Source organism: Mytilus trossulus, unplaced genomic scaffold (assembly GCF_036588685.1).
Source record: "Mytilus trossulus isolate FHL-02 unplaced genomic scaffold, PNRI_Mtr1.1.1.hap1 h1tg000211l__unscaffolded, whole genome shotgun sequence".
Lineage (NCBI taxonomy): Eukaryota > Metazoa > Mollusca > Bivalvia > Mytilida > Mytilidae > Mytilus > Mytilus trossulus.
This window is the reverse complement of record NW_026963311.1, coordinates 175,784-191,848: the sequence shown is the minus strand read 5'-3', so window position 1 is coordinate 191,848 and position 16,065 is coordinate 175,784. Positions and strand designations below refer to the sequence as shown.

Below are 16,065 nucleotides of genomic sequence, written 5' to 3'. Positions count from 1 at the left end.
AATTCTTACAAATTATATTTTTACTATGTCGCCCTACGCTGTAATGTGGTCGCCATCTTGAAAAAGGTAAACGGACAAAAAGTCACAGGACATAAAGTCACAAATTTGGTAGGACAAAAAGTCACAGGACAAAAAGTCACAAATGATATGTTGACAATTGTTTGAATATATAAGAGAAATATCTTGAAATATTTACTTTTTAATACATATATGATATATTCATATTAAAGTTTAGGAAATGTGTCATTATACTTGAAAAATGAAGATTTGTTTAATTTTAATCATGCAAAAAGAAGGATTTCTTAGCACCATGAAGCCATTTAAGTGCCAAGCCACGTTGACATTTTGTTTTTTTAACAATTATTTGATTTACTTTCATATTTTTTTGATAAATTTTGTTTACAAAGTTAGATTTTATACAATAATTCAGAGATATATATACATGTATATATGTCTCTGAATAATTCAAAAGAAATACAAAATTTTTTTTGTAGATATAGGCGGTTTTTATTCAAAGAAAATAGTCAGAAAATATTAATTGTGACTTTTTGTCCTGTGACGTTTTGTCCGTGACTTTTTGTCTGTGACTTTTTGTCCTGTGACTTTCTGTCCTACATTCTTGAAAAATAATACCAGATTTTCTGAAAATAGCTTATTTTCAAATCAATTTGGAAAGGACATAATAGAAAATTAAACTATTGCATATACGATATTTCAAATATTTATGAATATAATAATAAGCAAATATTCCCACAATTATTCCATCTGTTTTGTTTAAAACGCAATTTAAGGTTACACACGACAGAAAATCCAATATTTATCGTAGTTGTATAATTTAACAGTGTGAACTATCGAGGCAACAAGACAAATTTTCAAAAGCATTTGGAAGGGAGAAGATCAAAATTTAAACTTTTCCAAAAGGCATATTTATATTTCTAAATATATGAGGAATTACTATATATTCCCACACTTTTTGTATCATGAACTTAAAGTAATGTATTTTATCGATTCCAGAAAGCCCCTATGCATTTCTATACATTTTACTTGGGCTTGATGCGGGTAATGTGTGACGTCACCAAAGTCACTTGATGACTGCAATAGTTGGATAAGTGAGTCGATTGGTCAGTTTTTCAGGGCCGTATTGGCCTTGTGTTTGGAAATTACTATGCAAATATATTCTGACGTCGGGAAATCTAGAGTTCTCGACCTGTGTAAGTTTTAATTAGATAGGAAACACGTAGTTCGAAGTAAACAAGTTTTGATAATATATAATGTGCTTTGCCATAACTTATACCATTATAATTGTTATATACGTATAAACCAGTTGTTTTTTTCTGATCCAAACGTATTTAGTTTAGAATATTCAACATAGTTTCCTAGTCAAAAGTTTTTGAGTATAAAATATTTAACATGCTTGTAGGTTTCTTTACTGCATAGCGGAAACTTTACAACAAAGATTGTGTCTGTAGCCAATTCGGAGATTATTAATATAAAAGTTGAAAAGGACATCGTATATTTTATAACTGAAAAGAAGGTACGATACAATTCTATTTCTATTAATCTGTCGTGCTAAACTGAATAATTGGACAATTTAATTTGTTTATTTCTTAAATCAAGATATCGAGTTTCTGCATCGATTTTCTAATAAGTTTTTTATTGAGATTGACCAGTACCGTTTTTAGCTGTAATGTTTGTGACCATGCCTTACTAAACATTCTTTTTAAGTGCATGTCGACTTAATTTCGTATTATAACTTAAGTTCTTATATAAATAGGACAAGATCATATGTATTGCATACTCAAAAGGTCAATATACATCAAACCAGATATTTTGTTTTAAAATGATACAATGAGAACAATTTAGAGCTTGGTATATTTAGATACACCTATCTACTGGGGTGGAACTGTAGATTGCATTTTATGTCGTTTGCATTGGTGGGTGTATCGATGACGTTAACCATTTATAGCATCACCTTTAACTGATAATTTTAAACAAGTGAGCAATATACAGTTATCTCAAACACCCTACATTCATTTTGGAACATATAAGAAAATAAGAATAAGAAGATGTGGTATACCTGCCTATGAGACAACAATATCCAACAGAGACCAAAAAAAGAGGGACGAAAGTTACCAAAGGGACAGTCAAACTCATAAATCCAAAACAAACTGACAACGCCATGGCTAAAAATGAAAAATACAAACAGAAAAACAATAGTACACATGACACAACATAGAAAACTAAAGAATAAACAACAAGAACCTCACCAAAAACTAGGGGTGATCTCAGGTGCTCCGAAAGGGTAAGCAGATCCTGCTCCACATATGGCACCCGTCGTGTTGCTTATGTAATTACAAATCCGGTAAATAGTCTAATTCGGTAGGTCACATTCATGAAAGGAAAGGGGCAATGATGTAAAGCAACTAGATATCACTACTATATGTTATTCAAAAATATTAAAAAAAACACCATTAGAAACTATTTTGAGTAGAAAGAAGATGTACATTGAGCTTTTCGAATAACAGATACATGTACTATGTCGACCTAAAATTTCATGTTAATGGGGTTGGTTTTTCGTGGAATTTACTTAGATGGTTCAATATATTCATCGTTGGATTATGTTCTTCATGAGCATGTTGTATTCATTTTGTAGTTCCGATTACAGTTTAAGGCGGTATGCATGTCTTTCGCCATCTTGGATTGTAAAAGAGTCCAGATTTTCATGCAGGAATGCAGATGATTAATGTGAATTTGCATTCAAAAACCAAATTTAAAAGATTATATCTTTTAAGAAAAAAAAATTTCACAAATGTAGATTATGTTTTCTTGATTTTCAATGTTTTTAAATTGGCATTTTAATGGAAGGTAATTCTGAATTAGTGCTTTTTCTGAAAAAATCTACATGGAAATTTCCTATTTGGATTTTAGCCGGAAAAAACGCAAAGTGATCCTATCTTTTCTTTTGATATTCTCAAAGCATTTACTAACAGCCATCTTCTCGTAATTTATTTTACAATTATATCATTTAGTTTAGCTTCTAATAACATAATGATGTTTTTCCCTGTATAATCCATACAAAATGTTTCATTTTGTCACAACCTGTAACTTGAAAACATGCGCTGTGACCTATCATGTTAATTATAAATTTGAACATATATCAATATATACTACGTTTTGGGAAAGTATGAACAAATTCTATCATTTTGAATTTAGACTCCCATACCACCTAAAGATCCCTTGTTTGTTCTGTTTAATTCATGTTTTGCAATATTCAATGTTTATATATATATACTTCCTTCAGATAAGCAGGTAGAGCCAGATCAGGCAAAATTTTCTATACGAAACTGGACTGACTTTATCCCGATCTGGAAATGTCTGAATAGGCCTCGATTCGATTAATCGGAGTTTAAACTATAACTGTACCAATCGATTCTGAACTATTATACTGGGTCGGGTTTGAACCACACTCTAACACGATTCTACACAAGATTTGATCTTATTGACCGGATTTAGACATAAGTTAACAATATATTTGATCACAATCACAGTAACTACTATCACTACAAGTTCGCAACATGACCACCTTACTAAATGAAATTCAGACTTTTGCATGCTGGTTGAAATATAGTAGTTGCAAAACCTTGACAACAATTCTATGAAATTCCCTGTTTCAAAGTTATGCATACGTCAATAATTTTGATAACTGTATTTCAGATAGGAAAACTGGATATCAACGATTGTTCAATACACACGGACTGTGAATCTTGTATGAATTCCTTTGATTCATCTTGTGGATGGGATTATGAAGTAAACAGGTGTATAAGTATTGTTTTGAATTTTAAGAAATTATACTGATATACAGATGCATGGACAGAAATACAGGATGTTACATGTACACACATTAAAATCGATATTTCCTGATACAATTCTTGGAACACGTATAACAATTTGTAAGATGCAAGCCTCTGGTTTTAATCTGTTCTTTTAATGAATCATATACTAAAAGTGTGAATTTTTCAATGCAAGCATCAATGTCTGATTAAAAGAACAAATTATTTATAATTTTCTAATATAGACAGTATATAACAGTTTGAGAAAAGTAAACAATTTCCATAGTTAAAGTGTCACATGTTTCTCTATTGTACAACAACAAAAACAGACTTAAGAGACGAAACCGTCAATTGCTATCTTTAATTCAAGGATTTACCGACAAAACTTCTTATTTTTATGCTCTAGCCTACATAATTAAAAATCCAATGATGCATATGGTGAATATCAGATGAAAAAAGGTATATGGTTTACAAGCGAATAACTGTAATAATCTCCATAATAAAGTATTGTGGTCACGTTAGTAAAATGTGATACATGTATAATTTATGTTATAAGCATTTAAGGACCAGGGTCTTCAATTGTGCAAATACAAAGATTTCAAGTATCACCATTGCTGCAATAACATTTTGGAGGTCCTCATAAGCTCTCAAAACCATACTAAAATCTTTTCTTCAAAGAAGATCTAAACTCGAGTGTGTCCAGATTTTTTATATAGTTTTTAAAATAAGTTATCAAAGGTACCAGGATTATAATTTAGAACGCCAGACGCGCGTTTCGTCTACATAAGACTCATCAGTGACGCTCATATCAAAATATTATAAAGCCAAACAAGTACAAAGTTGAAGAGCATTGAGGATCCAAAATTCCAAAAAGTTGTGCTAAATACCGCTAAGGTTATCTATCATGCCTGGGATAAGAAAATACTTAGTTTTTCGAAAAAATAAAATTTTTGTAAACAGGAAATTTATAAAAATAACCACATTATTGATATTCATGTCAACACATTAAGTGCATGTATTACGTCATGACTTGGAATGAACGATCAGAAAAAAATATATTACTCAACGTCAATCTTAATCAATATATGAATAAGAGTGTCAGTTTTCCTACCAAATGCCGTGTTCTCTACAGGCACTCCGGCTTCCTTCTCCATTAAAAAACTGACCACCAATAAATAGCACACTAGTGCTGAAAGTTGTGTTAAACACCATCAATCCATCAATCAGTATAGGTAACCTACACGATGTATCCGTTCTTTGTATAAGAAGCCTTAGTTACTTTATAGTATACATGTACATGTACATCTGTATTTGTTTTCATAGTTGAAGATTTGACCAATTTGATTGCTTCAAAATTTCTTTTTGTTTTTCAAGCAATTGTTAATCTATTCTAGGCATACTTCTTTTGTATGAGTGAGATACAAAAAAAATTAACCCCAGATAAACATGAATATTGAACTATATTTGGGATACTATTTAGTTCCTCTTTAACTTTAAAAAATTATACGAAACTGGACAGTTGGGAGAAAATTTTGATACTTTGAATATGAAAGAATATAAATGGTAAAATGATTTTAGCTAAATTGTAATGTAATACAGGTGCAACTTCAATAATACAAATTCAGCGGTGTGGATTTCATCAGAGGAAGGAAACTGTATACATTTCAGCAACATACCTCAGCATGTAAAGATCAACACTACGGTATGTAAATACGATTGATTATTTAGTCTTATTCATTCATATAAACCAACGACATTCGTGTCTCTGGTGGTAACTATGGGTTCTTAGAGGTGAAATAACCCTATAAAAGCGTATGAACCCGTTTCAGCGCTCGACTGATTCCCTGCTGATACCCTAGCTGTTACTCATTCGTTCCTTATTCCTTTATACTACGCTTGTTATACGTTGCGCCTTAAAAAATAGATTTTCATATTTTTTCGTGTCTGGTGGTAACTACGGGTTCTTAGAGGTGAAATAACCCTATTAGGGCGTATGTACCCGTTTCATCGCTCGACTGAAACCCTGTTTCTTATTCGTTCCATATTCGCTTATAATACGTTTGTTATACGTTGCACCTTTTAAAAAGAAATCTTTTAAGTGTTTTTCTTGTCTCTGGTGGTTACTATGGGTTCTTAGAGGTTAATTTACCCTATTAGCGCGTATGTACCCGTTTCAGCACTCGACTGATACCCTGTTACTTATTCGTTACTTATTCGCTTATATTTCCCAAAACAAAGATATAGATAATTTCCAATATTTGGATAAGGCTCCCTTCGAAAAGGTTCATGTTAATTTCTGTAAATATATTCTAGGTACTAAAAAACGATCTGCTAATTAAGGTGTTAAAGCTGAAATTGGTAGACAACCAATAGAAAAATATATAAAAACACAAGCAATTCTTTATTGAGCTAGATTGAATACTGAAAACATAAACCCATTACTAAAAGAAAGTTATACATTAAGTAAACACCTTGATTCACAAGGAGTTTATACTTGGTCCACTTTTATAAAAGATTCAACACAAGAAATGAATATTGATATACAAAAAGTAATGTCCTGTCAAAATATGGAACAAGTTAACAAACTAAAGACTTGGATTAAGAATATTACAAGTAAATTTTATTCAGAACTACTGGAAAATAAAATTAACAGTTTGAACGAAAATAACAAACTTTTTCTTTACAAAAATATTAAAGTCAAACAAGACCAAGAATTTTATCTAAAATATCACAATTTTGAAACTAGACGTTTATTTACAAAAATTAGAATTAGTGACCATAATTTGCTCATTGAGAAGGGCAGATATCTAAACATACCTCGAGACAATAGAACATGTCCAACTTGTAAAACCTTAGAAGATGAAAATCACTTTCTCCTCCACTGTCAAATTAAATAAATAATGTTTTACGCATAAAACTTTTTAATGACATGGCAATAGATAGTCCTATGTTTCCAAATCTATCTGATGCTCAAAAACTAGTAGTCCTACTAAATCCGTCTAATATAAACCAAGTGAAAAAACAGGTTCCTTTATGAAACAGTCTTTAGAGCTGAGCACAGGGGACTCTTGGTTAGTTTTACTTGTATATATATAGATATGTGTGTGTTCAACTCAGTTATTTTATTGTTGTTGTTACTTTTGTTTATGTCACAAGTATAATGTTACTTATATGACAAATAAAGATTATTATAATACGTTTGTTATACATTGCACCTTCTTAAAAGAAATCTTTCCAATTTTTTTCTTGTCTCTGGTGGTAACTATTGGTTCTTAGAGGCGAAATAACCCTATAAGCGTGTATGTTCCCGTTTCAGCGCTCGACTGATACCCTGTTACTTATTCGTTACTTATTCGCTTATAATAGTACGTGTGTTATACGTTGCAACTTTTAAGAAAAATATCTTTTCAAGTTTTTCCTTGTCTCTGGTGGTAACTATAGGTTCTTATAGGTGAAATAACCCTATAAGCGTGTATGTACCCGTTTCAGCGCTCGACTGATACCCTGTTACTTATTTGTTCCTTATTCGCTTATAATACGTGTGTTATACGTTGCACCTTTTTAAAAAAACATTTCAATTTTTGTCTTGTCTCTTGTGGTAACTATTGGTTCTTAGAGGTGAAAAAAACCTATATGCACGTATGTACCCGTTTAAGCGCACGATTTATACCTTGTTGTTCTTTTCTTGCTCTTCACAAGTTGCCATTTTTAAGTCATGTGATTATGCATGCCAAAAAAAAGCTGAATTAAAGGTTTTTTTCAGTTCTTTCACACTTTAAAAACCACAACATAGTGATTTACACTCAGAACCGTGTTTGTTCCGGCTATGGCAGATTGGTGGAGGTGCGGGGTGCTCATAAATATGCATCATTATAGGCACCATTGTAGGACTGAACATGCTAGCCTTGTAGTCCGAACCACTAAGTATGGTGGACAAATGGGCCATAGAACCTAGATAAGACTACAACAGAGTAATTTAGACTCTGGGCCTTGCTGGATGGTAGTTACAGACCATGTGGTGCTTAGTTCATTTTTGGTAGTGCTAAAAAAAATACTTCACGATAGGCATCCTTTTAGGACTTGACAACGTAACCCTAAAGTCCGGACCACTGAAACTGGTGTATAATGGGTCATAGAAACCAGATAAGACAACAACAGGGCAATTAAGACCCAGAACCTTGCTTGTTGGATGTATTGGAAGATAGCTGCTGCCCGTGTTGCTTAATGTTGGTGTTTTTTTTGTGGTGTTATAAGCATATGAGATGGGGGTCATCTCTAACTTGCAGACTGGACCACCAAGTCTTGTGGACCAATGGGTTGTGTTTATCAGATAATACCCTAAAACAAGTGGTTTAGACCCTAATGCATGATTTTTAGACCTTTTGGGAGATAGCTGCAGTCCGTGGTGCTTAATTATTATTTTTTGTTGTGCATATAAATATATGAGATGGATGGACATCTTCAAGTGGCCAGTATACCAATGGTTTATGCTTATCAGATTCTTTCCCAACCAAGTTGTTTAGATCCAGAGCCTTCATTTAAGACCTATTGGAAGATAGCTGCATTCCATGGTGCTTATTTATTTTTTTTATTTTTTTTGTGGCGGTGCTAATTCACGGGTGTCATTCGGTTTATCGAGAGAATTGATCATGAAAAAATACCTAACGGTGGCCAAGCATTGCGTTTGGATCGTGAAAGATCTGGTACCGTATCGTGAATGTAATCAAATGTAAATTCTACCTCAAAATATGTGAAAAATTCGCTGAATTTTCAAAACACGGAACAAATCCGAAAAAAAAATATGTCTGTCAAAACGATTCAAGTTTCTCAACAATACTGTGCAATAAGATAAAGAAAATGTGAAGTACTTTATGAGAAAACACAAAAGGCGCAATACATGTCTATGGGATTCAAAAAAAAAACCACGCTTTTTGTACCTTTAATGGTCACATTCCAATATATCATGATATATTTGAAACTTAATCTTTGGTATGTCCGATAGTACAATAAAATAAAAGTACGCTAGCTCTTCCCTTGAAACCGTTCACTTGTTTATGAAAACCTTGACTTTTGTTGAGTTTTCATCAAACTTGATCGTGAAAGATCAGGCAACACATTATTTTGATCGCGAAAGACAATGCGTGACCAGACTTAACAATTAGAAAACAATATTTGTTTACCAATTGATATTCTTGCAAAAGAGGGACGAAAGATACCAGAGGGACAGTCAAACTCATAAACAAACTATTATTGTATTTATCAAAGAACAGAGGTTATTGATTTATCAGTATAATATTGTTTCTACAACTTCCATTCTCAATTTTTGTTTATGTCTTTGAAAGTTTGATCTCTTCCTCAGTCACAGTTTGAATCATTAATATCTTTCACAAAATATACCCGACATTTTTATATACTTCATCTATGTCTAAATTTTAGTTCATTTATGTTTTAAAGTGTGGCGTCTATTTTCCTTGAACTTCATGGAGTACATATTTTGTTCAGGGGCCAGCTGAAACCCGCCTTCTGGTGCGGGATTTTCTCGCTGTGTTAAAGATCCATTGATGACCTTCGGCTGTTTTCTGCTCGAGCTCTTTTGTCGGGTTGTTGTCTCCTTGACACATTTCCCATTTCCATTCTCAACTATATTCATCAGTTGTAACCACAATCCCGTCTTCTTTTCTTCGATTGTGACATATTACCAATTGATACTTATTTTTAAATTTGAGCTAACCTTTAAAAACTTGGCGGGTGCAACATGTGAAGCATGATATGCTTTAACTTCCGAAGCAACTAGGATCATCTCGGTTTTTGGTGGTTTGTGTTGTTCAGTCTCCAGTTTTCTATGTTCATGAATTGTTTAATATCTGTTACATGTAATTGGCTTTCGTCGTTTTTGCATGATGTTGGTTTCTGTTTAACATTTGAGTTTTATATCTTCCATATAGTTTTATCTAGTTTTGAATTACTTTTTATTTTTATTTCACTTTAACGTTTATAAAATTGATTATTTTTACCTCTATTTCAGGACAACACTATTATACTGTTTCAAACATTCCCTCCCAAATCAGTGGATGTTGATGAAAACGTCACACGTAGAATAGATGGAAGAGAAGGGGTTGGCGATGAAAACGTCACATGTAGAATAGATGGAAGAGAGGGGAATGTTAGTATCAACACTGATGGCAATTCGTCGTGTCAAATTGACATAACAAATCTAACTACCGGTAAGATGGATTGATTACTAAAGACAAGAAGTTTTGTGTTGAAAAAAAAAGACAAAATATTGAGATTTTACATATTTTAGGATTAAATTGAGTTAGGTTGTCTAATCAACATTCATGAAATTACAATTGTTAATTGTACCATAGTATTTTCTTCCCAGCTTGTTTTACTATATTCAACAAAGTTCTTTTCTGGAAAAACAATGAGAATGTTCACTGTTCATTTTTGCCCGTCTTTAAAGAGCTACTCTATTAACGGAAATTGATCGAAATAGACCAAAATGAAGTAATAATGTATCAAAAAGACAGTTATATTTATATACCACAATGTACTAAACTAAACCAAACTGGAATAAGATAACTGTTGTGTTAAAATCCACAGTTCTTATGTTTACACTTCGTCTCATATATCTGTAAAAAGGGCCAACTAGCAAATGAAATATGTGGCGGATCGTTCAGAAAACTAAAAATTTGCTAACAATTTGTTAAAATTGCAGTTGTGAGCCATCTGTAGGAAGTTTGTCAAATATTCAAAAATACTTCGAAATGTTGTTAAACATATTAAGAATCTATGTATGGTATTGTGAATACTAGAAAAGAATGATTGACTATTAGAAAATGGAAATATCTTCAAAGGCAATTGGCACTGAGGGTACCTGTTAATGTAACCAAATATTTTAACATACAAGCAACGGACATTGGCCCTGCAGAAAATGAAGTGAAGAACTCATTATCATCTAATGATATATATCAGGCTAATGTGTTACTAGTCGTCCATATATGTACATCGTAGAAAATATGATAAAATTTTAAAGATTATCATGTTAGGTATTTTAAAAATTAATGGTTTTAATCCAGCGTTGAGAATGGAGGTCAATACGTACAGTTTACGTTCGCTCTTAATTTGGAAGCAATCGATACATAGAACTGATATTTCATAGAATTAACCACCTTTTCTTAACATTAATGGAGGCCGACAAAAATTATATGTTCTTACACATCACATTTACCTTTTTATAAGAAGACTGATAAAAAGTTGTACTGTTACACATACATTTTGATAGAATTATGTTATAGGTTGTTATACATTTGATATAATGTATGAAGCAGTCATAATTGGAAATGCCACGATTGAATTTTACAAGTGTCAGGATTTAAAAACGTAGGTTTTTGCAATTTCTACTTTATTTGTCATAAACTGTTTTTTTTTATTTATTTTGTTTTTTGTTATTATTATTATGCATTGTATTGATTTTTACACCCTCCCTGCTAACTCCGACAACATTCTATTTACAAAGAAGTGAAATTTTTGAATAGCAATTAACAAATATTTTAGATTCAGAGATAACAAAAATAGTACAACCATTAGTTACGCGGGAGGGTGGCAAATAATTCCATATGATGGTACATACACCACATTTGGTATGGTGTTCCCTTAGGGTTCACAATATCAGCATATATCTTTAGCTACATATTATTTTGCCTTTTTTACAATCGCCACCATATTTGAAACAAATGTCATTATGAACACTTTAAGGAAATATCATAATGAGAACACGTAGAACCATGTTGATTGATACCTTCAGTAGGCGCAATTATGTAATTTGCACAGTTCAACAAGGTTTTACGTCGTGTCAACGCTTCTTTTCGCCTGACAAACTTACATTTAAGCTATTAAATCTTTGTATTCAAAAGTTAAAAAAACACGAAAAAACACAAAGCTTAGCAGAATATGTACTTACATAAAACGATAACTTAATCTTAATAGCTACTTATAATAATATAAGATCTTTTTGATTAAACATCAAAGTTAACGTATTTTGTGTTCAATCGTAAAGAGGGCCTCGGTAGCCGAGTGTTCTAAGTAGTTCTTCTACTGTCATCACTAGCCATACACTAAGTTTGTGAGTTCGAACCCCGCTAGAGCGGGTGCACTCGACTCCAATCTTAATTGACTAGGATTGTCAGTTTTCCTATCAAAGGTTGGTGGTTTTATCCGGGGACTCCGGTTTCCCCCACCAATAAAAACTGGCCGCCACGAAATAGCCAAAAACCGGTACTTAAAAGTGGCGTAAAAAACACATACAAAACTCAAAAACTAAAGAGCCACACTGTAACAATATTGAATTAACAATTATAACTTAATATATACGTTTATACACAACAGGAAGACAAATGACTTTTAGTGGCTTTTTGATTGGTTTATCGGTGTTTACGTACATGTCAGTGCAACGTATTTCACGTAATATATTCATGGCCAAAACTCGAATTAACAATACATGAATTATGATTCCTCAAAGAGGAGCTTTCAGAAAACGGATAGTAGACATCTATTTCTTCTCTTTCGTTGTTAAAACTAAAATAAAAGTAATAATGACTTACTCGTTTTGACAGATGTAAGAAATGTAGAAAATGGTATTATGCTTGTGAAAGCTGGGATCCAATAAATTTTGTATGTGATAAACCTGAAAGTAATTTAACAATTCAGGTATGTGTAATTTCTACATAGTTTAATACATCGTTTCATATGGTACTGTATTATATAGATCGAAGCATTACATAAAGTGTGTATTAATGGGTAATTTTGAAAGTATTTCAAATATTGACTTCTTAGGTGCAATATTCTTATCTCCATTCCATTTAGTTAGAAACTGTCATTTGGCATACGAATGACGCAACCTTGCAAACAGTTATGTTGTCTCTACTGACAGTTCGTATCATTCTGTAAAATATAAGGTTTTTTTTTATTGACCTTGTTTTGTTCCTTAAAAAAAAATCGGAAACATTTAGTCATCGCATTGTCCGTTTGTCTGTTCGTACGTCCGTCCATCCCTTTGTCTGTTTATCGGTCTGTCTGTGAGTTCGATGCGTTTCAAGTGATCGCCTATAATTAAACCTTTTGATGGTCTTAATTCAAAGGTACTGTTACAAAAATAATTATTTTTAATTGTATTAGAGTTGAAGCTAGAATTTCCCCTGTATGGTTGGAATACAATTAATAAAGATGAAAAAAATGGGGAGCGTCTATTGGTTTCAGCGTCAATATGTTTATGTTCAAAGTTATCGATACGAAAAACGAGAAATTTTGGAATACATTGATTTTCCCTTAATGTATTTCTGTATTTTGTTTTGCAATTTTCTTGGCTTGTAAAGACACACAAGGTCTTTGTCTATCTGATGAGTTAAGCCTTTTTCAACTGATTTTTATAGTTCGTTTTTATGTTGTACTGTTATACCACTGTCCCAGGTTGAGGGAGGGTTGGGATCCCGCTAACATGTTTAACTCCGCCACATTATTTATGTATGTGCCTGTCCCAAGTCAGGAGCCTGTAATTCAGTGGTTGTCGTTTGTTTATGTGTTACATATTTGTTTTTCGTTCATTTTTTTACATAAATAAGGCCGTTAGTTTTCACGTTTGAATAGTTTTACAGTGTCTTATCGGGGCCTTTTATAGCTGACTATGCGGTATGGGCTTTCCTCATTGTTGAAGACCGTATGGTGACCTATAGTTGATAATATCTGTATCATTTTGGTCTTTTGTGGATAGTTGTCTCATTGGCAATCATACCACATCTTCTTTTTTATACTGACAAATTTATTTTAAAATGGATTTTCTAAAAGATTTTTATTAAATGGGGCACTGGAGAAAATATTTGTAACAGTATTCGTCTCTAAATACATTATTTACGTTTAGGGGATTGTCTGAAATTAGTGCCAACTTTCCAATTAGCAATTTTTTCAGTGGAAAAGTATGTTTTTGTAATTTTCCTAAAGATCTCTATATAACGTGCTGTATTGTTGAAAGCCGCACTGTGCTTTCACGTTTGGATTTTATTCTGATTTAGCAGTACTGTTACATAAATAAGAATCGCTGCCACCACAGCTATAAATCGAGAAAATGACATACAAATCTTATCGTGATAATTTCCTCTTCCGTTTATATTTTGTAACTTATAGTGGTTTCTCCCATTTTAAAAGTGTTTTCGTTCCACTATAGCACTGATTATAACCATAAGTTTTGCCACTTCTTGGTCACTTTTAAAAATTCACTGTTTACAAAAGTATGAATTATTCGAAATACTTTTGTTTTTCTTATTCCAAGCATATATTACCTTAGCTATATTAGGCACAACTTTTTGGAATTTTGGATTCTCAATGCACTTCGACTTTATACACTTGTTTGGCTTTGTAACTATTTTGATCTGAGCGTCACTGATGAGTTTTATGTAGACGAAACGCACGTCTGGCGTATCAAATTATAAGCCTGGTACCTTTGATAACTATTGTTGAATACCTATAAGGTAATTAGTAAAAACATAAGTAAACAAAGAATCTATCATTGTTATTGTAACAAAACATTTGATCAGTTTTGTATTTACCTGTCAAATTCATAATGAAATCAATGTTAGTTTCAATAAAGACAATATTCAAACATCTCGACGACGACGACGACGAGTAGAAAAGGTAATCTTTTCCATACATGTATTTTATAGTTAATAAAACATCGGAGATCATGTTTATACATTTTATCTGATACCGTCTTTTTCATTTATCTTTATTCATACCTTTTCGGGCATCAACAAATAATAATTTAAAAGACCAACACCAAACGACAACTTCAGTATTATTTATCTTATAGACCTTCTATACTCATTGATATGAATATGACAATTCTTCAAAGCAAAATTCAAGCAGAGCTTGCATATAGAATATTAAGCACAGAACTTCCATTTTTATCATGATTTTTTAAAGAGAGTTGCTTTATACACTGTTGCAAGCAAACTATTGAACCACGAGTCCCTATTGGTCGAGAATAAATAATTCGAAAATTTCCAACACGTCTTTAAAAGTTGCTAGGCCTTTGTGGACTAACTGTGGAAGCCACGATTTTGTCCATTTTTTTTTCTCGATTGTCACATCATCGAATGATAAGAAAAATCCATGCTTTATCTTTTCTACTTCATATGTGTCAAAGAATATGTGGTTTGAAAGTCAATGAAACAACGACACATGTAAACATTAACAGAAACTGCCAATTCCTGATTACAGATGTTCCCTATGCTATGTTATACTACATTGTTGGTTTTTTTTTCATTACAGGAAGAAAACAATTGTCCCCAACTTGATAGCAATTTCACATTACAGTTGCATGCTAACCGATTTGAAAATATAACCATTTACCTAGTAGAAGTTGAAAGTAATGTAAGATAACAAATAATACGTAATCAGTTATTTCAAACATCATATTACATACGTGTTGATATATGAATACAAAAAATGCTAAACATGGTCTCGAAATATGAACATCAGTCTTATTTTATCAAAAGACAACTAAAGATATTGTATAGTCGAACTATTATTTCTGCTTTGCATCACGGTGCGAAGCTATTATTATTTTATACCATATTCACGCCATCTTGAAATTACTACGTAACTAATATCTGTTCTACTTGGTTGCCTGTCGATAAGGGAAATATTTTATTGGCTAGAATGAGATATAGAATTGGGAACATGTCCCAGACAGGAGAAGATTTTAAAAGGGACATAGATACAGTATGATTATTCAATATCAAATCAGATACCTGATCAATAAATAGTTTTGCCTTTGTCAAAATTGACTGTTAAAAGGAGCATGATTTTATGTAACGTGCGGAACGACAATACATAAATTTTCAAATACATTGCTAGTCTAGATTTGCCAATACTGTACCTACAACAGTATACAGTTATTTAATATGTAACTATTCAATAGATCAAAATATATTTTCCGAGGTATGAAGATCAGCTCATTGTTCTATTGCCCGAAGCCAAACGGCCGAGGGCAATATAACAATGAGCTCATCTTCATACCGAGGGAAATATATTTTGATCTATTGCACTGTTACACATTCAATAACTGTTTTATTACCTTATAAATACTGAGTCAGTTATAACAAATTCTTAGAAATAAAACACATGAAAGCAACAACTGTATTAATTATGATGTGTAAGGAGCATACATGTACAACCAATA

At 32.3% G+C, this 16,065-nt stretch overlaps 1 protein-coding gene across 1 annotated transcript in view; it reads left to right on the top strand.

The window, feature by feature from the left end:
* Nucleotides 1-15,263, top strand: part of LOC134701032 (plexin-B-like) — a 55,354-nt gene extending 40,091 nt beyond the window's left edge. The window contains exons 3-9 of the mRNA XM_063562175.1: nucleotides 1,421-1,534; nucleotides 3,715-3,815; nucleotides 5,430-5,532; nucleotides 9,856-10,054; nucleotides 11,129-11,213; nucleotides 12,446-12,539; nucleotides 15,153-15,263. Of these exons, the coding sequence (XP_063418245.1) occupies nucleotides 1,421-1,534; nucleotides 3,715-3,815; nucleotides 5,430-5,532; nucleotides 9,856-10,054; nucleotides 11,129-11,213; nucleotides 12,446-12,539; nucleotides 15,153-15,263 (807 nt within the window). The remainder of the gene's footprint in view (nucleotides 1-1,420; nucleotides 1,535-3,714; nucleotides 3,816-5,429; nucleotides 5,533-9,855; nucleotides 10,055-11,128; nucleotides 11,214-12,445; nucleotides 12,540-15,152) is intronic.
* Nucleotides 15,264-16,065: the final 802 nt, after the last annotated feature.